At 44.5% G+C, this 27,055-nt stretch overlaps 2 protein-coding genes across 23 annotated transcripts in view; both read right to left on the bottom strand.

The window, feature by feature from the left end:
* The window catches only part of Atp8b5p (ATPase, class I, type 8B, member 5, pseudogene), a 113,631-nt gene extending 90,593 nt beyond the window's left edge, over window positions 1-23,038 (bottom strand). For all 8 annotated transcript variants that reach the window (XM_039110987.2, XM_039110994.2, XM_039110989.2 and 5 more), the window contains exons 1-2: window positions 22,913-23,038; window positions 19,045-19,088 (exon numbers count right to left, since the gene is read on the bottom strand). In XM_039110987.2, coding sequence (XP_038966915.1) covers window positions 19,045-19,072 — 28 coding nt within the window. In that variant the 5' untranslated portion in view covers window positions 19,073-19,088; window positions 22,913-23,038. The remainder of the gene's footprint in view (window positions 1-19,044; window positions 19,089-22,912) is intronic.
* Window positions 23,039-25,366: 2,328 nt separating this feature from the next.
* Unc13b (unc-13 homolog B) overlaps window positions 25,367-27,055 on the bottom strand; it is a 215,076-nt gene continuing 213,387 nt past the window's right edge. For 13 of the 15 annotated variants that reach the window (XM_063288360.1, XM_039110717.2, XM_039110722.2 and 10 more), the window contains one exon: window positions 25,369-26,985. In XM_063288360.1, coding sequence (XP_063144430.1) covers window positions 26,700-26,985 — 286 coding nt within the window. In that variant the 3' untranslated portion in view covers window positions 25,369-26,699. Of the gene's footprint in view, window positions 26,986-27,055 lie in introns of all 15 variants that reach the window. The other 2 variants (NM_001042579.2, NM_022862.3) reach the window with 1 other exon arrangement.

Below are 27,055 nucleotides of genomic sequence, written 5' to 3'. Positions count from 1 at the left end.
ATTTTCTCAAAGAACCAACTTTTGGTTCTGTTGATTCTTTCTATGGTCCTTTTTGTTTCTACTTGGTTGATTTCAGCTCTGAGTTTGATTATTTCCTGCCTTCTACTCCTCCTGGGTGTATTTGCTTCTTTTTGTTCTAGAGCTTTTAGGTGTGCTGTCAAGCTGCTGACATATGCTCTTTCCTGTTTCTTTCTGCAGGCACTCAGCGCTATGAGTTTTCCTCTTAGCACAGCTTTCATTGTGTCCCATAAGTTTGAGTATGTTGTATCTTCATTTTCATTAAATTCTAAAAAGTTTTTAATTTCTTTCTTTATTTCTTCCTTGACCAGGTTATCATTGAGTAGAGCATTGTTCAATTTCCACGTATATGTGGACATTCTTCCCTTATTGTTATTGAAGACCAGTTTTAGGCCGTGGTGGTCCGATAGCACGCATGGGATTATTTCTATCTTTCTGTACCTGTTGAGGCCCGTTTTTTGACCAATTATATGGTCAATTTTGGAGAAAGTACCATGAGGAGCTGAGAAGAAGGTATATCCTTTTGCTTTAGGATAGAATGTTCTATAAATATCCGTTAAGTCCATTTGGCTCATGACTTCTCTTAGTCTGTCGACATCACTGTTTAATTTCTGTTTCCATGATCTGTCCATTGAAGAGAGTGGGGTGTTGAAATCTCCCACTATTATTGTGTGAGGTGCAATGTGTGTTTTGAGCTTTAGTAAGGTTTCTTTTACGTATGTAGGTGCCCTTGTATTTGGGGCATAGATATTTAGGATTGAGAGTTCATCTTGGTTGATTTTTCCTTTGATGAATATGAAGTGTCCTTCCTTATCTTTTTTGATGACTTTTAATTGAAAATTGATTTTATTTGATATTAGAATGGCTACTCCAGCTTGCTTCTTCTGACCATTTGCTTGGAAAGTTGTTTTCCAGCCTTTCACTCTGAGGTAGTGTCTGTCTTTGTCTCTGAGGTGTGTTTCCTGTAGGCAGCAGAATGCAGGGTCCTCGTTGCATATCCAGTTTGTTAATCTATGTCTTTTTATTGGGGAGTTGAGGCCATTGATATTGAGAGATATTAAGGAATAGTGATTATTGCTTCCTGTTATATTCATATTTGAATGTGAGGTTATGTTTGTGTGCTTTCATTCTCTTTGTTTTGTTGCCAAGATGATTAGTTTCTTGCTTCTTCTAGGGTATAGCTTGCCTCCTTATGTTGGCCTTTACCATTTATTATCCTTTGTAGTGCTGGATTTGTAGAAAGATATTGTGTAAATTTGGTTTTGTCATGGAATATCTTGGTTTCTCCATCAATGTTAATTGAGAGTTTTGCTGGATACAGTAACCTGGGCTGGCATTTGTGTTCTCTTAGGGTCTGTATAACATCAGTCCAGGATCTTCTGGCCTTCATAGTTTCTGGCGAGAAGTCTGGTGTGATTCTGATAGGTCTCCCTTTATATGTTACTTGACCTTTTTCCCTTACTGCTTTTAATATTCTTTCTTTATTTTGTGCGTTTGGTGTTTTGACAATTATGTGACGGGAGGTGTTTCTTTTCTGGTCCAATCTATTTGGAGTTCTGTAGGCTTCTTGTATGTCTATGGGTATCTCTTTTTTTAGGTTAGGGAAGTTTTCTTCTATGATTTTGTTGAAGATATTTACTGGTCCTTTGAGCTGGGAGTCTTCACTCTCTTCTATACCTATTATCCTTAGGTTTGATCTTCTCATTGAGTCCTGGATTTCCTGTATGTTTTGGACCAGTAGCTTTTTCCGCTTTACATTATCTTTGACAGTTGAGTCAATGATTTCTATGGAATCTTCTGCTCCTGAGATTCTCTCTTCCATCTCTTGTATTCTGTTGGTGAAGCTTGTATCTACAGCTCCTTGTCTCTTCTTTTGGTTTTCTATATCCAGGGTTGTTTCCATGTGTTCTTTCTTGATTGCTTCTATTTCCATTTTTAATTCCTTCAACTGTTTGATTGTGTTTTCCTGGAATTCTTTCAGGGATTTTTGTGATTCCTCTCTGTAGGCTTCTACTTGTTTATTAATGTTTTCCTGTGTTTCCCTAAGTGTGTTCATGTCTTTCTTGAAGTCCTCCAGCATCATGATCAAATATGATTTTGAAACTAGATCTTGCTTTTCTGGTGTGTTTGAATATTCCATGTTTGTTTTGGTGGGAGAATTGGGCTCCGATGATGGCATGTAGTCTTGGTTTCTGTTGCTTGGGTTCCTGCGCTTGCCCCTCGCCATCAGATTATCTCTAGTGTTACTTTGTTCTGCTATTTCTGACAGTGGCTAGACTGTCCTATAAGCCTGTGTGTCAGGAGTGCTGTAGACCTGTTTTCCTCTCTTTCAGTCAGTTATGGGGACAGAGTGTTCTGCTTTCGGGCGTGTAGTTTTTCCTCTCTACAGGTCTTCAGCTGTTCCTGTGGGCCTGTGTCTTGAGTTCACCAGGCAGCTTTCTTGCAGCAGAAAATTTGGTCTTACCTGTGGTCCCGAGGCTCAGGTTCGCTCGTGGGGTGCTGCCCAGGGGCTCTCTGCAGCGGCAGCAACCAGGAAGACCTGTGCCGCCCCTTCCGGGAGCTTCAGTGCACCAGGGTTCCAGATGGTCTTTGGCTTTTTCCTCTGGCGTCCGAGATGTGTGTGCAGGGAGCAGTCTCTTCTGGTTTCCCAGGCTTGTCTGCCTCTCTGAAGGTTTAGCTCTCCCTCCCACGGGATTTGGGTGCAGAGAACTGTTTATCTGGTCTGTTTCTTTCCGGTTCTGGTGGTGTCTCAGGCAGGGGTCCTGCTGCTCCTGGGCCCTCCTCCACGGGAGCCCAGAGGCCTTATACAGTTTCCTCTTGGGCCAGGGATGTGGGCAGGGGTGAGCAGTGTTGGTGGTCTCTTCCGCTCTGCAGCCTCAGGAGTGCCCACCTGACCAGGCGGTTGGGTCTCTCTCTCACCGGGTCTGGGAGCAGAGAGCTGCTGCCTCTTTTTTTTTTTTTTTAATTGGATTTTTTATTTACATTTCAAATAGTATTTCCTTTCCCAGTTTCCTGGCCATAAACCCCCTCCCCCCTCCCCCTCCCCCTCCCCTTCTTTTATGAGGGTGTTCTCCTTCCCCAACCACCCCTCTTTCCTGCCCCTCTGACATTCCTCTGCACTGGGGGATCCAGCCTTGGCAGGACCATGAGCTTCTCCTTCCTTTGGAACCCAACAAGGCCATCCTCTGCTACATATGCAGCCAGAGCCATGGGTCTGTCCATGTGTACTCTTTGGGTGGTGGTTTAGTCCCAGTGAGTTGTGGTTGGTTGGTATTGTTGTTCTTATGGGGTTGAAAGCCCCCTTCAGCTACTTCAATCCTTTCTCTAATTCCTCCAATGGGGAACATTTCTTTATTGAACAGTTTATACATATTTAGCTCCTAAATTGTCACTTTAACTGATATCTTACTGGTTATCTCATTAGTTAAGTAAAACAATTACCACTTCCTCCTCCCCATCCTCCTCCTCCTCCTCCTCCTCCTCCTCCCTTCTTCTGCTTCTTAACAATACTAAGGATTGAAACCAGGGTCTCAGACATACTAGGCAAATACTACCACTGAGCTGTATCACCAGACTTTTTTTCTTCTCTTTCTTTTGCTAAGTTTCCCAGGCTGACCTTGAACTTACACTGTTGCCCAGACAGGCCTCCTCAGTAGTAGTATATGTCTTCTGACATCTGCCTTTTACACTAATTAATTATTTAATTAGTGTGTGCATCGCGGTTGTAAACTCAGAGAACGACTTGCAGGATTTGGTCATCTCCTTCTACCATATGGTTCTGGGGTTCTAATTAACGTCATTGGGCTTGGTGGCAGACACCTTTAGCCACCGAGCCATCTCGCTGGCCAGTCATCTGTCCTTTCAGATGAAAATCATGTTTGTTTTAAGTTTTTGAAATTGTAGCTTGTCGTCTTTAGGCTTGTATGTTCTTGGCCACAGCCTTCTCCATCTGCCATGGTTTGAATATGAAATGTCCTCCGTGGCTCGTGTGCTGAACGCTTGATGCTGCTTTAGGAGCTCCTGGAAAGTTTAGAAGTGGGGCCTTGCGGGAAGGAGGCCGCTGGGAAGAGGTATAAGGGTGACCCAGGCCCCAGGCCTTTCTTGCTCTTTACTCCTTATTACTCCTGTGCACAGGCTCCTGCTTCCATGGCGCCTTGGCCAAGCAGCCATGGACCAAAGACTCTGAACTAAAATAAGTCCTTTTCCCTTAAGATATCTACTTCAGACATTGTCTCTCGGGTATGAGAAAACTGACACACTACTTTTTAACCCAACAATAAAATGTATTTATTCTAACCAGTTTCTTTGAGGTCCCACAAGTTACCACATAGATGAGCCAAGATTAGGAAACTATGTGAAAAGACATAAAAATTTAGTTGTAAAATCATAGGAAATGAAATGTTGAGTATTTTGACAAATTGGTGAATGCAAGCTTCCTATAAAAGCCTCCCAATTTTTAGTTTTAATAATTTTTATTATCACATGTGTGTGCACGTGTGTGCATGCCATGGCATGTATGTGGAGGTCAGAGACTTACGAGAGTCAGTTCTCTCCTTCCACCATGTGATCCCAGGGATGGAACACAGGTTGGCGGCAAGCATCCTAACCTACTGGTCCATCTTGCCAGCCCCAAGTATCAACATTTTTATAAAGAAAATGTGCAAGTCAAATAAAACTTGCATGGACTATAAATTCTTTAGTCCATCCTCTAGAGTAGAGCTCTTAGGCTTGGCAGCAGACTCTGTTTAATAATAGCAATTCTGAGACATGGTTCTTGATGTACTGCATCCATTCCCTGAGAGTTTTCATCTCCTGTATTGGTTACATTTCTATAGGTCTACTGTTCATGCTCCATAATGAGATACCATGGCCAAGGTGATTTATAGAAGAATGTGTGTGGGGAGCCAACTTGCCTGAGACCCCAACATTGAGCTAATTAGGACAGAAAAAGAACATATGAAAGTTCACCTAAAGGACAAGCTCAGTGGAAAAAACCTAATGTTCTAGCTAACGTGCCAATACCAATCTGGTGGTCAGTGTTGCTCAGTAGCAAGGCTTGCCAGAAGTGCTGATACAAATCTGGTGGTCCAACAGGTTTGCCAAGTGGAGGCCCCTGACCTTTTGTTGGGAGCTAGCTTCATACAGGCTCGTGACCTTTGCAAAAGAGCCAGCTTCCTGCAGACCCCTACAGACCCACGGCTTGTGACCTTTTGCTGAAAGCCAATTTCCTACAGACCCATGGACTGTGAACTTCTGCTAGGGGCCAACTTCCTACAAGACCTAGGCCAACATCCCCCAGGAGTGAGCCAACTACCTTACTGGCTAGTACATCAAGGTATCCCGGCCCCCTGAAGACTTCCTCCTCCCCTTGTCTTGCTACTGTATATAACCAGAGCCTGTAAGCATCAAACTTGTCGCCTTGATCAGATTCTCATCTTGGCATCTTTCTTCGTGTCTCTTGTCCCCCATTCTCTTCCAGGTACCCTCTGGACGCTCGTTGACTGTCCTGCAGGACAGGACAAATGTGCTTAGGGGTATGCAAGAGGCAGGGCATAGAGTGGATACTGGCTATGATGCCATGAGTCCTTTTAAACCTCAACGTAACCCACAGGGACACATCTCCAATAAGACCACACCTCCTAATCCTTGCCAAACAGTTCTGCCAATTGGAACCAAACACTCAAACACATGAGCCTATGGGGGCCTTCTTTCATTCTCATTCAGGACACAACACCTCCGGAGTAGCCTTCCTGAATGGAGAATTAATGTGATGGTGTGGGCCAGTGCGGTGACTCAACAGGTCCGGTTCCTGCTGTCAAGCTTAGAAGACCTGAAAGAACCCAGGTCCTCAACATTGTCCCACCTTCTACACACATGTGTACACATACACACAGACAAAATTAATAAGTAAATATATTAAAAGGCTTGGGGGCTGGATGCTCAGCAGTTAAATGCTTTGCTTATCTAGCACAGGACTGAAGTCTGGTTCCTAGCACCCACATCAGGTGGTTCACAATTGCCTACAACTCCAGCTCCAGGGGATCCTATGCCTCCTGGCCTCTGTGGATACTGTCCCCCCCACACACACCCTCACACACACACACCCTCACACACACACCCTCGCACATACACACACACACACCCTCACACACACACCCCTCACACACACACACCCCCGCACACACACACACACCCTCGCACACACACGACACAGATACACATGTAGCTAACGTTATATAACTAAATAGTGGGATGGTCTGAAGTCTGGTGGCTCTCTAACCCTGTGAGAGCACAGTGGGAGAAGCGCCATGGACAGCACACACTGAGGGGGTCGGCAAGCAAGCAGCCTGGAGCAGCCTCAGAAATGACTGTTCAGCTGGAGCCAGGCGCTCACTCTATCTGGGTGTGAATCGTATTACACTGCAGTCATTAAGAAAACCGAGGCTGTTAAGTTAGAGGAAAAATGAAAGAATGTGAAGGGAGAAGGGAGAAATGGGTCCTAGAAGAAAACAGGAAGAGAGGGAACAAAAACGGACAAGGGGCTAGAAATGTGGGTTTTACTGTAGTCTGCTACTAATTCATGTCTATGCTATTAGCCAGTTCATGATTAATTTCTTTTGTGAATGATTTTTAAAAATGAAGAAGTAGATTTGATAGAAGCAGCATGGAAGGCAATTCAGGAATAAGTTTGTCAGAGATGCTTGGGGATAATTAAAAACAAAAACACATTACTGGTCTCCATTATGAGGCTGAGTAAGAAGGACTATAAGACTATCCATCTCCTCCTGTTTGTCCCCGGAATCCATTTCTCCCCCTCACCTTCTTTCATTTTTCCTCTGACTTAACAGCTTCAATCTTCTTTCCAGTTAGCTGCAGTCTAATACAACGCATGCTCAGCCTGGGTGAGTGTCTGGCTCCAGCTGAACCGTCATTGTCTGACACAATGCTTTGCACAAAATATTCATTCAACAAGTAACAATAGTTTAAAAGTTTAATTTACATGTACCACGTTAGGAAAAATATTATTGTCTAAAATAATATTGTCTAAAATTATTGTGTTAGGGAGAAAGTGAAACTGGAACATAGATATTGTTGGTAGTATTAAAAATTGAACAACCATGGCAGACCTGATGGCATAGGCCTGTAATTATAGCTACGTAGGAGTCTAACTAAGGAGGAGATTAGAAGTTCAAAGCCAGCCCACAGTGAGCTACATAGTGAGCACTAAGTCAATCTGAGCAACTTAATGGGTCTCTGTCTCAAAATAAAAAGTAAGAAGGGCGCACGCACAGCGTAAGGAGAGAATGTGTTTGGCTCGCGGTACAAGGACAGTGCATTATGGCAGGACCACCGTGGTGGCTAGTCTATGCCTACAGTCAGCAAAGAGCGCTGCTTGTGGTTAGGTTAGCATGCTTCCCCTGTTATTCCGCCCAGAACCTGAGCCTGAGGAATGGGCCACACATTTAAGGTAGGTTTTCCTGCCTCATTACCCTAGCCTAGATAACCCCTCCCAGGGATAACTGGAGGCGAGCCCAGATCCCGTCCAGTTGACAGTATTAACCATCTCCCTGCCATGTGTGAGGCTCTAGATTCAGTTTCCAAGTTCAAAACAACAACAGAAATTCGGACAACCACTCTGGAAAACTAATTTGGCCTTATTTAATAAAGCTGATGAAACACAGAACCTGTAAGTCACCAAGTCCACTTCGAGGTAATATAGCAAAACTCAATGTTATATACAGCAATATCTGAAACAGATGCTCCTAACAGCAAAACCAGAAGCCATCAAATGACCATAAAGGGTAGAACCAAGAAGTAATTTATAGCCGGGTGGTGGTGGTACACACCTTTTAATCCCAGTGCTTGGGAGACAGATGCAAGCAGATCCCTGAATTCAAGGCCAGTCTGGTCTACAGGGCAAGTTCCAGGACAGCCAAGGCAACACAGAGAAACCCTGTCTTACAAAATCATGATGACAAGACAACAACGATCAAACTTATGGCTAAGAGTGGTACTGCATTCTTTCCTCTAGCAGATGGCAGAGGCAGGGGGATCTCTGAGTTTGAGGCTAGCTGAGCTACAGAGCAAGTCCCAGGCCAGCCTACGCTACACCACAGTGAGCCCCTTTATCAGTTACTTTTCCACAGCTGTGATAAACACCATGACCAAGGCAGTTTATAAAAGGAAGGGCTTATTTGGGTTTTGAGTTCCATGGATAAAAGCCCATCACCACCACAGTGGCAGGGAAATACGTCAATGGGCAGGCATCATAGCTGAAACAGGAAGCTGAGGACTTTAATCATGAACCAAGATGCCAAGAGCAAACTCAACACATCTCTTCCAACAAGGCCGTACCTCCCAAGTCTACCCAAACAGCTCCACCAGCTGGGAACCAAGTGCTCAACATCGGAGTCTATGCGGGACGTTCTCATTCAAACCACAAGTCAAACAACAACAAAGAGAAAAAAGTAAAGTACAGTCTGATCATACAGTGGAAAGTTATATAGCACTAAAATGAGTGAACCACAGTTATATACATCAACTGATAAGCTCATGAGTCCAATTAGGAAGAAATAAATTACAGAGGACTATATAAGGTTGGGACTGGAGAGATGACTCAGTGGTTAAAGAGCATTGGCTGTTCTTCTAGAGAATCTGAGTTCAATTCCCAGCACCCAAATGGCAGCTCACAACTGTCTGTAACTTCAGTTCCGGGGGATCTGACATCCTCACACAGACATAAATGCAGCCAAAACACTAATGTACATAAAATAAAGGTTAAGTGGAAGAAGAACATATAAAGTTATTATTTTACTTACTAAATTTAAATATCATAAAAAAGTATATCATTAGAGGTATATGACAAATATATTAAGATAAACCCATGAGGAAAAGTATGGAAATAAAAAATAGGCAATTCAGGACCGAGGTATGGAGAGGGGTGGGGACAGGGTGGACAGAAAGCTTCAAGCTGCTCATATGCCTGTGTCACTACTCTACGACTTACATAGCTGTCAACACTTTACATCAACTCAGTATATAATAACAAAAATGGAAAAGGCTGAAGTAGAACAATTTTTAAATAGCTTTAAAATGTCTAATCAGTTGCTGTGGTTTTTAGTGTTTGTGTGCATGTGTGCATGTGTGTGCACACGCGTGTGTGTGAGTGAGCATGCATGCGCGTGCCTCTGTTCATTCTGTGGAGGTCAGAGGCCATTGTGTAGCTTAGTTCTCTCCTTCTACCGTGTGGGTACCATGGACTGAGCTCAGACTGTCAGGCTTGGTGGCGAGCCTCTTTATCTGCTGAGCCATCTTGCCAGTCCTGTCACTGTGCTTTCAAAAAATGTTTTACTTCAGATAACTTATGGAAGAGTTGCAAAAATAGTACAGAGAATTTCCATATGTTCCTTATATGCCTTAGCCTTCTGCTAGAGCCTTACGTAACCACAGAGCACTCAACAAAGAAAGAAGAGCACCTTGGGATGCCACTGCTAACTGAGGTCTACAGGGTTCTGGTTTGCCCTTTCTCCTATATTTTTTGGTTATGGGCTGCTCTGGAATCTCACATGGTGTTTAGCTATGACATCTCTTAGGTTCTCTTTAACTTGTGACTGTCACTCACTCTTTCCTTGCTTTGAACTTTGACACTTTTGAAGAGCACTACTCAGTTTTTTAAAAAGGGTCAGGGAACAACAATGGTAGAAATTAGTTTTCTCTTTCCACCAAGTGGATGTCAGGGACTGAACTCAGGTGGTCGAGCTTGGCAGCAAAAGTCTTCACCCATTCAGGCATCTTGCCAGCCCATTTTGTTGAATGTGTCTGACTTGTCTGATGTGCCCTTTCTAGTACACAATGTAAGGCTGAACATGCTCTCGATACCTTGCTGCTAGTGATGTGAACCATCACTAGTTCAGGCTCTACTGTGAACCATTTTCCCTTTAATTAATAAGTATAGATAGGGGGCAGTTGTCACATAAAAACTATTTTGAAAAATATTAGAGTTATTAAAAAAGCTACTGAAGTCAAGGAATAACAGTAGACTACAGAAGCCATTGCAGGAGCCTTGCAAGCTCTCTAATTCAGATGTCAGAAACCAGAGAAAGAAGTAAGTCTGATCTACCTTGGACTCACAGGCCCCAGCTGGCCAGACCCTGGTCTGAATTCATAAAATAGAAATGAAGATGATCTGAAACTTAGGGATGGGAAGAGGACACGGATGAACCAGTAGCCTAAAGTCTTCTAACTGGACCATACTGCGGACTACTGCAGACCAACTTCAACTCAGCCACCACTGTGACTGCTGCCGGTGGTCCTCGACCCCTCCTAGTTATACTCAAACAACTGAATAATTTACTAAGTAAAAAACTGGGAGGAAGGCTCTATGGGCAGGTCTCCAAGCTTGTGTGTGTCTCGGTCTGAAAGATAGATGAAATATAAGCACAATGGGGTATGGCAATGAGCTATGTGTGCTGGCACTACCAACGACACGCCCTACCCGAGTATGGCAGAGTGCAGCCGCGGATGCTGTGGTGCTAGGCTCTCGGTGAGTACATCTGTCTCATGCGGGAGGAGGCTCTTCAACACGAAGGCATGAGCAGAGGAGACTGCAAATGAGCAAACTCCTGGCAGGCTCAAGTGCTTTTGAGAATCTAAAGAGCTCTCACAGAAGCAGACGTGCCCATCACTGATTGACTAAAATAAGAGCTGTATTTTCTTAAGAAGTCAATGTTTAAAGCCATAAAGTCTCCTCGGGCCTCTGGTTGAGCTATACACCATATCTATCTACCAAACCTAATTCAGTCACCCCAGAGATCAAGTTTCCCATCCTGAGTCTCTCCACAGAATCTCAGCAAAAGCAAAATGTTTGCTTATTTCATGTAGCATAAACATATACAAAGAAAAGTAAAAGAAATACCAGAGAGCCATTTATAAGGCAGAGCCAGAAATCTGCCAGAGTTCCCTATCTTTGTTAGCTACTCACTCCGTATGCCGCTCACAACGTCTAACAGCAAAGACTTCCTAAACTTTAAAAGTCAACGGTGTAGTAGGGTTGTCATTGCTGTGACAAAACACCAGGACCCAAAGCAACGACAAGTTTCTTGTACCTATGAAGTTCTTTTTCTTGTTTCGGTTTTGTTTCTGGTTTGGTCTAGACTTTTAGAAACTTTTAGAAGGAGGAGGGCTGGATGCAGCAAAATCTCCTAGGGTCAGGAGGAGGCCAGGAAACTCCCGCTTCCTCTCTGGCCCCCGCTGGGGGAGCCTGGTTCTGGGTCCCTTTGGTGGGGACATCTGCATCTCTTCCCTCCCTGGTGTCCCCCCCAACTCTGTTGATGGTCCTTTGTGTGCCACTGCTCTGTCCATGTCAGTCAGCTTATGTCTACAGCTCTGTTTTCTTGTCTGTTGCTCTGTGTTTCATAGTCAAAGGAAATAAATGGTTAAAACTTCAAAGTTCTCATTGTTCCGCAATGCTGGGGACCCTCGAGGGGTCTTGTATATCCCAGACAAGTGTTCCACCTGACCTGAGTCACAGCCCCAGCTTCTCACAGCTGGATTATTGGGGAAAGAAAATCTTTCAAACATAACCTTTTTTTCCTTTACCTCCCCCATTCTTCCTCAAAGATCCCATAATCTTTTAGAGAAATGTCTTTTCCAAGGATACTGGGGGAAAGCACTTGCCTAGTGTGAATGAGGCCCTGGGTCTAATACTCAGCTCCACAAAACAGGAAGGAAGGAAGGAGGGAAGGAGGGAAGGAGGAAGGGAGGGAGGGAGAGAAGGAAGGAGGGAATGAGGGAGGGAGGGAGAGAAGGAAGGAGGGAGGGAGGGAAGGGAGGGAGGGAGGGAGGGAAGGAAGGAGGGAAGGAGGGAGGGAGAGAAGGAAGGAGGGAGGGAGGGAGGGAAGGAAGGAGGGAAGGAAGGAGGGAGAGAAGGAAGGAGGGAGGGAGAGAAGGAAGGAGGGAGGGAAGGGAGGGAGGGAGGGAGGGAGGGAAGGAAGGAGGGAAGGAGGGAGAGAAGGAAGGAGGGAATGAGGGAGGGAGAGAAGGAAGGAGGGAAGGAAGGAAGGAGGGAGAGAAGGAAGGAGGGAGGGAGGGAGGGAGGGAGGGAGGGAGGGAGGGAGGGAGGGAAGGACCCTTTAGAAGAATACTCATTCCTGCTTTGTCCTGTCTCCTTTTCAGTTTGTCCTTGGATCAATTCAACAGGGAACATGCAAAGGCTAGAATGGAAGGGGCTAGAATGATGTTCATTTTTACCATCTCACGTAGGTCCTTGAATAGTTGAAGAAACCACTTATAACAGCCCACCTTACGATACTGTGAGAAGTCATTGAAGATCTTTAACAGGCAACTGTTAATATACAAGAACATTAAAATTCAAGAAAACTAGAGTGTCGTAATGAGGGACTGAGGATCGGGGAAGCTTCTGAGAACAGGGAAGCAAGTTAAGTGGTCACTGCAGGCAGTGCATGCCTGTGGCCCAGCTTCTTGGGAGACGGAGGCAGGAGAATTAGGGTTAGGATAACCTGGACTATATGGTGAGCAGGATAACGTGAGGAGGAGCAGCTTAGTGAGACTGACTCAGCATAACAGTTTAAAAAGGCTGAGGGTGTAGCTCATTTGTAAGGGGTTTCCTAGCATATAAAAACCCTGGGTCTAGTTCCCAGTACTGAAAAACAACAACAACAACAACAACAACAACAACAACAACAACAACACCCAGTTCTACTGTAATAATCTGTAGCACAGTGAGCTCCCCATGTTGACGATGGCAGTACAAGAGGAGGTGGAATTTACTTATTCAACAAACGAACAGGCTGGGCTCTTTACTAGCTATCAGTATACAGGGGGTCTGACGAACTTCTGCCAACAGTGCAGCTGCTGTTTGAGTTACTTCTGAACACTAAAGTGCTTTATGAATATGCATAATGGAGCAGTGTCCCAGGGAACAGTTGGCTGTGGTGAGAGGGTCATCAGTGTTCTTTAACTGAGACCTGAATGACAGGACAACAGGCACAGTGCTGATATCTGGAAGGTCATGGCAAACCAAAAACCAGCAGTAACTGCTAAAAACTCTGAGACAAAATAAGCTTGATGTGTTTGTACAGAGAAAGGGCCAGCAACTCAAGAGCATTGAGAACAGGAGTCAGATTTGCCAGAGTCTTACTGATACAGATGTGGATGCTTGCAGCCAACCATCAGACTGAGCATGGGGACCCTGATGGAGGAGTTATGGGAAGGACTGAAGGAGCTGAAGGGGTTTGCACACCCATAGGAAGAACAAAAATATCAACCAACCAGACTCCCCAGAGTTCCCAGGGACTAAACCACTAATCAAACAGTGTACATGGAGGGGACCCATAGCTCCAGCTGCATATGTAGCAGAGAATGGCCTTAATGGCATCAATGGGAAGGGAGGGCCTTGGTCCTTGAAGGCTTGATGCCCCAGTGTAGGGAAATGCTAGGGCAGTGAGAAGGGAATGGATGGGTGGGTTGGGGAGTACCTTCATAGAAGCAGGGAGGAGGGGGTGGGATGGGGGTTTTTGGAGGGAAAACTGGGAAGGGGATAATATTTGAAATGTAAATAAGTAAAATAACCAATATTTTTTTTTAAAAAAGAGAGAGAGAAACATTAAAAAAGAGAGAAGTAGGTAAAGACCAGGTCATGCTGAGCAATGAGAAGATTAGCCAGAAGTCTGCCTTCACTACGGGACTGTTATGAGAAGCACCACAAGAGTTTGAGACAGATAAGAAAGGATGAGTGTGATGATCTCTATATGCTTGCCCAGGGAGTGGCACCATTAGAAGGAGTGGCCCTGTTGGAGTAGGTGTCACTGTGGGGGTAGGCTTTAATATCCTTGTCCTAGCTGTCTGGAAGCCAGTATTCTGCTGGTAGCCTGCAGATGGAGATGTAGAACTCTCAGGACTGCCTGCACCGTGCCTGCCTGGATGCTGCCCTGCTCCCACCCTGATGAACCTCTGATCTGTAAGCCAGCCCCAGTTAAATGTCCTTTATAAGACTTGCCTTGGTCACGGTGTCTGCTCACAGCAGTAAAGCCCCACCTAAGACAGTGAGAGAATTAAAGGCTGCTGGGCATAGTGGCGCACACCTTTAATCCCTAGGAGGCAGAGGAAGGAGGGTCTCTGTGAGTCCAAAGCCCGCCAGCCCTCCACTATGAATTCCAGGACAGCCAGAGCTATGTAGTGAGACCCTGTCTCAAAAAATAAAGTTAAAAGATCTAAATACAAAGACACCATCCGGTTTCATTCTATTTTATTCTATATAATAAGGACTCAAAGAGGGAAAAAGAGAACAAAAGAGAAAGGAGGCAGTAACTCTGGAAAGTTCCTGCAGGAGTCTAGGTGAGAAATGAGAGCAGAGGAACCTTAGGCTATGAAATAAAGGTGACAAGACCTGGATGATTCGAGGGTAGCTCCTAAAGCTGACTGGCTTTGTCAGTGGTTTGGGTGCAAGTATGAAACAAGAGGAATAAACATAGGGAGGGACATATTGGGGGCAGGTGGCTCAAGAGTTCCCGGTACACCTTGGTTTGCTATGACATTGAAGAGCATCACATTCTACAACTGTGTATAACTGTGAAGCATGGAAGGAAACTTATTCACTGTGCAACTGGCGGATCTTCCTCTTTCTTCCTTTCCTCCTTTCTTTCTTTCTCTTCTCTTTCTTTCTTTCACTTATTTTCTCTTTGTTCCTCTTACTTCTGAGCTCGTTTCTAGGGACTAATTTGTCTCCTGGCTTTGGGTCTCACTTTCTGCTTCTGATATCACTGTAAGAATGTTTAGAACTTTGGAAGACATGAGATCACCAGCTGGGAAGAGAGAGCTGGCACAAGGTCTAGGACATTCGTTCCAGCTGAGAGGCCTGGGAGAGGAGAAACCAGATAAAGAGGCCCTGGACTCAGTAAGATGAAGTTCATGGTCACCTTAATAAAGCTAACTGCAGTTCACTGAAAAGCAAAGACAGTGACAATGAACTGTTTCTAACAACTGAGAAATTGTTGCACAAAAGGTATATGGCTGAGGTGCGTGCCCGTAACCCCAGGAACTTTGAGTCAGAGCATCACAAATTGGGGTGGCATTCTGGTGAGCCCCTGCCTCAAACTAAAACCTAAACCAAAAGGCTGAGTTCAGGTCGTGCTCTACTCTAAGCTACTCCATTTGTATATATTAGGACAGCTGTTTTTCTGGGTGTGTCTTGCCCTGGAAACTGTTTTACAAGCAGCACTGACTCTAACCTTTTCTTTACACGGGAGAAAACTTCCTGGTGCTTCTCTGCCCTTCTCATTGTCCATTCATTTGAAGGACACCTCGACTGGGTCCAGGCCCATGAGTAGTAATAATAAACACAGATTTGACAGAATCTTTGTGGTAGGATATAGAGTCCTTTAGGTGGTGGTGTACCTGAGTCATATGGTGGCTTTATTTTCAATTAAAAAATATTAAGACTATTGTTATTATATGGTGTAAAATAGAATTTCAAAAGGTTTAATTTGCATTTTCCTAAGGACAAAAATTCATATGGAAGGCTTGTGTCAAATACAGCAATGGTCTCAATGCTCCCAAATGTAGGAACCTACGCAGGACACAGTAGTAGAGTGAGCAGTCAAAAGTTGAAGAAACACAAGCAAAGCAGCAGGGAGGCATTCTTCAGACAGTAGGCAGGGCTGAGCAGCAACAGCTCATGTGGTATCGTAACCACTAACTGCCTTAGCAGCAGGGAGGCCCACTTGTCAGCTTCACCTTCAAGATGCTTGGATTTGTACCCAACCTACTCTTTCACCTGTCTCTTCCACTATTTACCTTTATGCAAACTGGTCACTATGTGTCCTGCATTTTTGTCATCTATGTGACTGTTGTAATGTCACGTCCTCCAAAGCTATCTTATAAAGGCCAGTGGAAATTCTGGGGACTTCTCAATGAAGTTTCCACAATCTCACACACAGAAATACTTTGGCCCTCCAACTCCCATAATACTCTGTTGACTTTATTCTCCAGAATAAACTATTGCTCTTTGTGCTACAATCACGTTGTAAACATTTTATCTTCTTTGCCACTGTAGGTAGTCACTGGAGCCATGTTGGCTTAAGTCTTCTAAATGGGGAGAGGGTTGTGGTTGTGATTTTGTCATCAAGAATTTTTTGTTTTATATTTTTCCCTTATTTATTCACTTTACATCCTGACTGCAGCCCCCCTCTTTTGTCTCCTCCCAGTCTCATCTTCCCACCCCTTCCCGATCTTGTCCTCCAGTTCTCCTATGAGAAGAGCAGGCCAGGGGAGAAGGGTTTTATAAAAACACGACTGAGTAAGGAGTAGACACAGGCTGGGCAGGACGGTTCAGTGGGAAAAAGTACTGTGCTGTGTGAGCCTGGTGTCTGGAACCATCGTAGAAGGACCAATTCCCGAGAGCTGCTCGTTGATCCTTATACATGTGTACACACACAAATAATAAATGAAATGTTTTTTTAAAGAAAGAATGAACATGATAGGTAGATTTATTTAAAATAACAGTCCAAGGAAAATCTCCCTAAAAAACACACACTACATGATGTCTCCTGCTGACAAATTCATTAAGACAATTGCTACAGAGAATACAAGCACATTATCGGCTGATACTGGAAATCAGCTCTGGGATCTGTGTGTCTCTCAGCTAATAGCAACCCAAAGGCACATTATCCTTAGCTGCCCTACTTCATTAGCTACAATGTGGTAGCCATGGAGCGAGGCACTTCTGTGACTAACTTAGCCCAGCTTCCTACACTCGGGGACTCAGCCTCACGTGGTAGCTCACAGTAAAAAGCAGTATATTTCTAATGGGAGCCTAAGGAATTCCCATGTGAGGCTCCCAGTCTACATACGTCCACAAGGGTATCAAATTGAGCATGCCTAAATTAAACTAAATCTCATGTTTAAAAAGAAACCATTTGAGAATTGCCTTCCAGTTAGGCGTGGCAGTATAACCCTTTAATTCTTGTGCTTGGGAGTCAGGGGTAGGTACATCTCTGTGGATCTAAAGCCAGCTTGGTCTACACAGAGGAGTTCCAGGCCAGTCAGGTCTACATAGTGAAGCCTTGTCTTAACCGTAACAAAACACAGACTTGCCTTCTGTGTTTACCAAGAATGCTTGTGCTAGGAGTCACTCTGGATATCTGCTGACCTCTTAAGGTCACTCTGATTCTGGAAATTGCAGAAATGAGTCAGGCACTGGGAGCTATCTAGTTTACTTATCTACCCTGAGTAGTTTTCCCTCTATGTTCATCCTGCTTAAACACTTGCAGTGAAAAAAGTCTCTCCAGACAACTGTTCCACTTCTGGTCAGCTCTGTTTATAAATTCCTTTATGCGTATACTTTCTCTTGACACTTAATGAAACCTTGAAAGGCTAGGAAGGGTCAGTAGTAGGGTTTGCCTAAATTGTACCTTGAGTTCTTCCAGGCTGGCTAGCACTGGGGCAAGCAAGCCCTTGGCCCTTGGATGTAGTACTTGATGTGGTGTCCAGTCTTCTCTGTGATTGCCTTCCATCACGAGCTAGGGTGGCCACTGAGTTATGAGTTATGTTCCAGGGACCTGAGCTCCAATATCCAGCTGATCCATCTGCCTACTACTCGGGCAGCCGACCAAACACAGTATCAACACTTTACTTTTCCTTAGCACTCACCTTGAACATCTTAACTTTCCTGTCTGCCCTAATTCTCAAATGCACTCCACTCCATGTTATCCATCCACAAACCCTTCCAGGAATTTCTCTTCTCCAGCATGTCTCTCAGAGACTTTCAATAACTTCTCTTGTATTTTTCTTCTTCTTACAACTCAAGTCCAGCAATGGCTAGGGTTAGGCAAACACTGTCTAAGAAGAGATGTTCTGTAATCTCAGTTAAACAGATACATTCAACAATAGTTGCTGGATTACTGTCTACCTTGTAGGTCAAAGATTAGGAACATGCTCACCTTAAGCCTTGTGAAAGATATTTTCATCCTGGCTATCATCGCATGGCTTTCTGCTTACAAATGTTCAGAATTAAATTACTTATCCATGTGCTTCAGCTCTTTGGTTAAACATCACTTTTATTGTCTCTAAAAAGTATCCTTAAGGCTCGAGACCCCATATGAACAACAATGCCAACCAACCAGAGCTTCCAGGGACTAAGCCACTACCTAAAGACTATACATGGACTGACCCTGGGCTCCAATCTCATAGGTGGCAATGAATAGCCTAGTAAGAGCACCAGTGGAAGGGGAAGCCCTTGGTCCTGCCAAGACTGAACTCCCAGTGAAGGTGATTGTTGGGGGAAGGGTGGTAATGGGGGGAGGATGGGGAGGGGAAGCCCATATAGAAGGGGATGGGGAGGGGTTAGGGGGATGTTGGCCTGGAAACCGGGAAAGGGAATAACAATTGAAATGTAAATAAGAAATACTCAAGTTAATAAAGATTAAAAAATATTTTTAAAAAAGTACCCTTAAACAGTACTCTCATGTACAAATTAATACCATCAATAATAACCTCAAGTTCAATTCTGCAATTTTCCCCTCTTACCTTTGTAGCAAAAGTAGTTTCAGGCAAGGTCAGAGGCAAATCAAGTTTGAATCCTAACCAAATGCCTTGAATATATATATATATATATATATATATATATATATATATATGTTTTTTGAGACAAAGACTCATGTAGCTCACGCTGACCTAGAACTCACCCAGGGTGGCCAAGATTCTTGATCATCCTTCGTCCACCTCCCACATTTTGGGCTTACAGATGTGTCCCAGCACACCTGGCAAACAATATCATTTCCCCCATTCTGATCAACTGGAGATTGAAACTAGGGCATCACTGAGCTAGACGCATCCGCAGCCAGTGCAGATCCCAATTTACAAGGTGTTTCTAGGAGGGTGTCAGTTTGGTGCTTTAACAGAAGTCCTGAAAGCACAAACTGTGTGAGAGCATGGTACAGTGCAGGCTGGGACAATACCTGGACTGTTTGCTGAGCCCTGCACCTCAACTGATATGAGCTGATCACTTACCTGAAATAAAAGCTTTTACGTATTTCATCTCAGAGAAACACCACCTAAGAACGAAACAAAAACTGCTTTGTCAGTCAGCTGGCATCCTGATGTTATAATAATACCTACCATTCAGCAAAAATTTAGTGTGCTGGACACGTTACTCAGTGCTTTATGTGGGTTATCTTGTTTCTCACTAAAATGGGGATTTTAAGTATTTTTAATTTAAAATTATGTGCATGTGTTTGTGTGCGGGTAAACATACCCAAATGCAGGTGTCTGTGGAGGCCAGAAGAGGGCATCAGATTCCCTGGAGCTGGAGTTACACACTGGGTGCTTGAAACTGAACCTGAGTGTTCAGGAGGAGCAGGAATGCACTTACCTGAGCTCTCTCTCTCTCATTTTGTTTTTGAGACTAGATTTCATTATGTCACATCATGGCCTTGAACTCACAATCTTCTGCCTCTGTGTTCTGAAATTTTGGGTATATGCAGTACCCAGTTCAGGTTGAAGTAAAAAAAAAAATGTCAAAAGCCTAGCATGCAGCCAAAATTAAACTAACCAAAATAGTGGATTCAAGCCAGGCAGTGTGATACACACCTTTAATTCATGCACTTGGGAGGCAGAGGCAGGTGGCTCTCTGTGACTTCAAGGCCAGCCTGGTCTACAGAGTGAGTTTCAGGACAGCAAGTGCTATAAAAAGAAACCCTATCTTGAAACAAACAAACAAACAAACAAACAAACAAACAAAAAAACCAAACCAACCAACCAATCAAAATAGTGGATTCAGTATTATCCAATATCAAGCGATTCCAATGTGCATTCAACGCTGAGGACCACTAATATATACTTCCTCATATCATATAAAAGAACTCGCCGGTTGTGGTGGCGCACGCCGGTAGGATTTGCTGAAGGAGGCAGAGGCAGGAGGATCACGAGTTCGAGGCCAGCCTGGGCTACACATTTAAAAATGGGGTTGGGGATTTGGCTCAGTGGTAGAGCGCTTGCCTAGCAAGCGCAAGGCCCTGGGTTCGGTCCCCAGCTCCGAAAAAAAAAAAAAAGAAAAAAAAAAAAGAAAAAAAAAAAGAAAAAAAAAAAAGAACTCAGCATCTAAATAATTTTAAAGTGATCAAAGCTCACTGAACAAAAATCCAGGTGATTCCTCCAGTGAATGATTTAAAAATGCTGATGTCGGAAGTTAAGGATACTGTAGAACTTTTCGATGACTTCTTAGCTTTCTCCCATTAAAAGCCAGAGTCATTATAATGAGCAACAGGTTTCTGGGGATTGAGGTTATCTTTTCCTTCATTCAGTCAGTTCACTTACACTTTGAGACCTTGGCTGGAGAAGGTATTTTGGCATGTAAGAAAGGACCTAATGTAAAGTGGGCATCCAGGGTAGATGGAGTACTAGCTAGTAAGTGAAGGGCATGGGGAATATTAGGGTAATCATTCCTCTGCACCTTGTTCAAGTTCCTGCCGTGATTTTCACCACCTAAGACCACAGCTCTTGTCTGGAAGCTCCTCCTCCCAGAGCTGTGGCTCCAGCCTGACTCTGTATGAACAGTCCTTTGCCTTTATCCTCTCAGCCTTAGGAGAGCTACTCACTGCTGCTGCTAATCCTTGTGTTTACTCCTTCATAGTTCCTTTATCACTGACCAGGCCCTTAGGTCAAATCTTTATGACTGTATCAACTGTCTTTCTGCTAAGTCTCTGATTGCTACATCAGAAAACTGATACATGGAGGCTGAAGAGATGGCTCAGTGGTTCAGAGTATGTACTGCTCTTGCAGAGGACCACAGTTTGATTCCAAGCACCTATATCAGGCAGTTCCCAACAGCCTGTAACTTCAGCTCCAGAGGGGTCTGATGGCTTCAGTAAGCACTGGCACGCAAGTGCACATACCCAAACACAGACCAATACACATAATTAAAATGTAAAAATTTGGGGCTGGAGAGATGGCTCAGTGGTTAAGAGCACTGACTGCTCTTCCAAAGGTCCTGAGTTCAATTCCCAGCAACCACATGGTGGCTCACAACCATCTGTAATGAGATCAGGCCCTCTTCTGGTGTGTCTGAAGACAGCTACAGTGTACTTATATATAATAAATAAATAAAATAAATCTTTAAAAAATGTAAAAATCTTTTAAAGGGGATTAAGAAGAGATGAATGCTTTATTCATTTGAAGTTCCATTCACGTTCCAATACCTTCAAGGGCCCCTTCTCTTTTTCTACTCCAGTCTCCATCTTTCCCAGTCTGCCTAGCCTTCCATGAAGTCTCTGAGCACTCTACTACTGAACAACTCTGCTGTTTACTACTGCTGTGCTGAACCCACTGTGACTTTAGTACTTGTCCTTATGGTTCTCTGACCGTTCAGCTGTTTCGATAGGGGCATTCTTGGGAGGCAATAAATTCATTACGTTAGGTAAGTTCAACTGGAAAGAACATTTGAGGCTGCCTTAACTCCGCATTTCACAGACGCAGATAGTCAGGTTGGCATACAAGAGTCTTTTTCATAGATATACAGCAGCAGAGTTAAGTCTAGAATTTAGATTCTTCCTATTACTTCACTATGCTGTTGAGTCTGCACTAGATACTTAAGTAATTAATATGCTGATGGGTTATTTGTCTCTTATCCAATGCTAGGGCCTGGACCTAGAAGAATACTTGACATATAGGAATTGCTCAACAAATATATTTTCCTTGAACTTGGGACAGAGTTACTTTATCAGAACACAGAGGATTCTGCATAAAACTTCTGTATTCACATAGAGAAAATTTATAGTTTTCAACGTCCATCTCACCCCCTCTAAGTTAGATATGGCAGGAATTACCACTCCAAATATCAATTGCAGAAAACTGTTATGCTAAAGGCCAGACTCCTGAACACTACGTATAAGCACTGAGACTCATATTTATGTCTTCTGATTCTGGCTTCAATACCATTTTTGCCATTTTTATATTGCTTTTTCAGTTTTTCCTTTCTGCTCCTGGGTCTGGGATGATCATGCAAAACATGTGTTGTGAACAGACATGCCACACACTTAGGCTAAAGGAAGTGATTCTAGCCTTTAAAAATCTGCTAGTTCATACCTTCTAGAAGACCTGGAATTTTCTCTACTCTTCTTTTGTTTGATACTTTATCAAGGGGCTGGAGAAACGCTACTCTTCCAGTAGCACTGAGTTCCCACACATGGCAGCTGCTATTGCTCTTTAACTACAGTCTCAGGGGATGTGGTGCTCTCTTCTGGCCTCCAAGGGCCCCAAACACAATTTATACTTATGATCCTACCAGCCAGGAGGCAGAGGCAGGAGGATCAATACAAGTTGCTGAGCAGTCTGGTCTACACAGTGAGTTTCAAGCCAGTTAGGGCTATCCTGCAAGACCCTATCTCAAGGCAAAGTAACAATGTCTACCTTGGCAGTTCCTCGGATACATAAATACCTACTCAGTTTCACATTAGAAAATCTGTTCGTGGTAGAGAGTTTAATTTTTCCTGTCAAGTAGGCATTAAAAGGATGAGAATGACAGCAAATGCCCAAGAATCTTAACACTCTGGGGGAAATGTGCAAACTTCCTTAGTTACTAGGGCTAACAGCTGGGAGACTTAGGGTTAACCTGATTTAAGGATTAGATGGACAAATGTGTGCCCTTTGGGTGCTATCTGGCAGAGAATAAAAACTTGAAGTGTATGGACAAAGACATCTCTAGGAGCGCGCCAGGGAAACCTGTATATTTAAGGAGTACTGACAGAGTTCTCTTGGTGAGTATTACAATAGTTCTCAAAGAAGTAGGAGGCTTAGCAACCGTAGTTCAAGTAATATAAGGTCTCCAAGCAAAGCTGTCAGAAAGAAAACCGTAACTTCTCCTCGGGCGCCCCCTACTTACCGTCGCCTCACAGCCTTCTACTCCAGCAACCTCCATCTTAACGCACCTTTCTGCGCAGGTGCCACAGAGCCACAGCTTCCGCCCAGGGCTGGACCTGCCCACCCACGCGCTGCCACGGGCGTCTCCAGCCACGCCCCCGTCTCCAGCCACGCCCCCGTCTCCAGCCACGCCCCCGTCTTTCTGCTACCCTCGCCCTAACCAGGATACAGCAGATGAAAAGTCTGGCTTTGAAGTAGTTGGGTCCTAAATCCCTGAGATGGCTGAGTCCTGTAGAGATGAAATCCTCAGATCCTTCCGGGGGCTAACTACATGCTAATGAGGGGAGAATGGCAATGGAGAGTGCTGCCAGAGTTGGTCGAGTCCCAATGGCTTCCAGAGGTGACAGACTAATATAGAAGGTAGTGGAAAGGGTGGCTAGACATTAACAAGGACCCAAGAATGTAAAGCAGCACCGAGGGGCACAGTGCACAAGTATGTAGGGAACTATAAGGGCAATAATTCAGTCAGCTGCAGGATTGTGTGTGTGGATATGTGGTGGGTGTGCCCTCCTGGTGAGACTTAAGTTTCAGCTTAGAAGCCAAGGTGACCACTGAGTAGCTTTGACCTGAAAAGAGGAAGGACCCAGAGAGATAGCTTAGTGGTTAAAAGCACTTGTTCTTGCAGAGAACATCCATATGGTGTCTCACAACCATCCATAACTCCAGTTCCAGAATCTGATGCCTCCTTTGACCTCTGTGGGTACCAGGCACCCAGGTGGTGCACTAGCATACATGCAGGCAAACACCCATACACACGAAAGTACATACAACTTTAAAGTACTTTTTAAAAAGAGAGCAGGAACAAAGGCTGGGGTTTATCCGCGATCCAGGGGAGGGGAAATAAAAAAATACGAGGGACGAGAAGTTAGACAGAGTCCCTGATACAAACATGAGGGGTCATGACTAAGTAATAAAGACTGTGAACTTCCAAGATGCCTGGCTTCTTCTTTACCCTCTTGACCTGAGACAAAGGCCGGAATGTAAAATAAATAAATTAAACCAGAAAAGGAACATCAGAGCACGGAGGAGCACTTCTGTAACAGGTTAGGAAGAGGAGGAGGAGGAGGAGGAGGAGGAGGAGGAGGAGGAGGAGGAGGAGGAGGTGGTGGTTGTCTTATGGGCTTTTTTAAAAACTCCTCCTGCCAGTGGGGCCCCTGCTGAGGGACTGGCTCAGCAAGTTCAAGACAGGTCAGGACATGGTTATACAATAGTTGTAGGCCAACCAACTAACTGTCCTGTCTTTTTTTAAACACACCAACCCTAAATTAGGGGAGGAAGAACCTTCACACTTGACAAGTTCCTAGCCATCAAGAAGCTGGGCTTCTGCTTTGCAGAAGAGTCTCTCTCTCTCTCCTTTGCAGGACAGTCCCTGCTGAATAGGAATGTTTTCTCACTTTTAATAAAAAGCTTTCTTCCAACTGCTGAATCTGCCCTTTTGCAATTTCTCTATAGCTACCTGTCTGTCACAGCTGAGATTTTTTTCCCCCCGCTCTGCTTGTAGCTCTTCAACTGGCAGAGAAAACGAACCCAATCAAGTCCCGTGACAACTAGTGGTAGTGGAACTAGAAAGTAGGTAGTAGGTTTCCAGGAACATTCCATTTATCAGCATGGTCTAACTGTAGCCTGGAACTGCCATGTGGACCAAGCTGGCCGCAGATTCACGGAGATCCAAATGTCTATCTCCCAACTGTTGCTCTTAACATGTGAGCCGCCCTACCCAGGCCCTGGGGACAATTTTGATGCACAGGACAGAAAGTAGCTGTTTTAGGAGGGGAGTGGGAGAAGGAAGAAGCTTTAAAATGACCGGGCAACTGAATAGAAAGTCTCTATTTAGCACACAATGGAAGTGGGTCCAGTTTCCTGTTGCAGGTGCTAGCTGTGGTAGGAAGGAGTTTATGAGGTCTGTATTTTCTGATTCCATGAGGCCTCATTTTAACCTTCCTTTCTCTACCTTCCAAGTTTTGCTACCACAGATTATCTGCCTTCAAGAGCTGGGGCAAAAAGCCCAGCCTGGGCTGTCACAGCAGCCTGGGCCCTATGCTATACTCTGCTCTGCTCTGCCTCTCTCCTCTGCCCAGGCTGTGATCTGCCCCAGTGATCCTGGACAAGGAAGGAGGAAGCATGGACTACTTTTCTGTGGCACCTGTCAGCTCCTTCCCTTCTGCACCTTTTGCAGGAAGCTGATGTCCTATGTAACAAGACTGTTTATCAGACTGGTTGTCTCAGTCAAAACCAAAATGAATCAGCCTAATGACTGTGGAGTCAGTGGTCATTCAGAACACTTAGTTTCCACCATTGGCTATAAGTGGAGTGGGGAGGGGGAGTGTAACCAGGGGTTATTAGTCCAAAAGCTATGAATAAACATGACAATCATTTTTATAGTTTTCCAAATATTTACAGAATTCCAGACTCCAAAAGTTGTTATAAGATAATTTATTAAAGTCTACCCTACAATTTCCCATAATAATGGCACATATAATAATTAAAAACAGCAAAGATGCTCAGTTTGTTTCCTGTATTGTGGCGCACTGTGGAAAATGTTGAGTCCATAGCAATTTCAGGAGGCTACTATCAGGAAATCCAAGGATCAAGCTACATTTCTGACCAAGAGTCCAGGAAGCTCATCTGACCTGCTGAAAGGGTTTGTCTTTGACCTTCCAGCAAGTCCTAAAGTCCCCCCTCCATCCAGCTCATACAGAGGAATGAAAGTCCAAGTTCCTTCTTTATGCTTGACCAATCCGTGGGGAACAGCAGCTGATCCCAAAGAAAAGAGGAAGGCCAAAGACTAGATGCTTTCTGTAAGGAGGACGGCCAGAAGCTTGTGGCCATGGGTGAGAACAGTTCTTTCTAGACCATTTTCCATTATTTTTTGGCTTTGATCAGGGACTACTCAAGAAAATATCCTTGGATCCTTAGTTAGCCTTCAAGTCTATACATATAAGATATTGTGTTGTGTTGTGTTGTGGTATGTGTGTGTGTGTGTGTGTGTGTGTGTGTGTGTGTATGTGTGTGTGTGTGTTCTAAGCATCACTCCCTGCTTACAGGAGTAGGGAGCTGGGAGTACTCTGGGCAGATGAGACCCCTGGTGCCTGGATTCCAAAGAAATATTCTGCTCAGGGCTCCAAAGCACCATGTGAACCTGCTTTGACTTATGACAGCTATTCTGAGCAAAGGAAATAGCTCGGTGTCTTTGCAGAAGAAGGTATCTTGTTCAGTTTCCAAGCCTTGTTCTCACTGAAGCCACACAAACCAGTCCTGCTGCTCAAGTGACAGTGGATTCCATTCTTTGTGTTCCTGCTCTGGCCAATCTCCACTGTGCATCATGGAGTCAGCCAGGTACAAGCTCCAGGCCTTCTAAACATGTTCTAATGAGGAGCACATAAGTGCCTACCTGGAAAAGTGTGGTTTAGAGAAGGGTGGAAGTGGGAAGTGGAGGGGACAGTTGTCTACCAAGAATAACTGGCACTCTTGGAATGTCTGTCCCTCTCTATTTGTGGAAAAACCTCTCCATGAAGTAGCTTCTACAGCTCAGCTTCTAGCACCACAGACCTACTGGTTGGGGATTCAGGACTTTTCTCTAAAGAGCCATAGTCTTAACTACCCCAAGATTCTCCTTAGTCATCCTTAACTGGGAGAGTCAGCTTTTTGACTACGAGGACTCTAAGCTGGCTACACAGCTAACTCTCCCTGACTGATCTGAGCAGTGGGTGCTGTCTGGATGGCACACAAGGCAAAGATGGCAGAGATGGTCAGCTCCCTTCCTCTATGGATCGAGACTCTGACTTGAGCTTCACGAACTCTCGGGCTACCTCATCATTGCTCCTCTGAGACAGAATCCGGAGAATGGTCATGCCTGTCTCATCCATGTGGATCTTCCGGCCCAACGGGCACCAGCAGGCACAGCTGCCCTTAGCTGCCACATCCCTCAGGGGCATCACTGCCAGTCCTATCACACGATCCTCCCGGGCAAAGCAGTAATCCTTCACGCATATCTGCAATTCATAGGCCTCGGGACCCTCTTCATTTCCCAGGAGGCTATGAGCACAGGGATAAAAAGCCAGAAATGAACATTTTCTGCTCAATCCATCCAAGGTTGACATCTAAC

Source organism: Rattus norvegicus, chromosome 5, assembly GCF_036323735.1.
Source record: "Rattus norvegicus strain BN/NHsdMcwi chromosome 5, GRCr8, whole genome shotgun sequence".
Taxonomy (NCBI): domain Eukaryota; kingdom Metazoa; phylum Chordata; class Mammalia; order Rodentia; family Muridae; genus Rattus; species Rattus norvegicus.
This window is presented reverse-complemented; position numbering and strand designations above follow the sequence as displayed.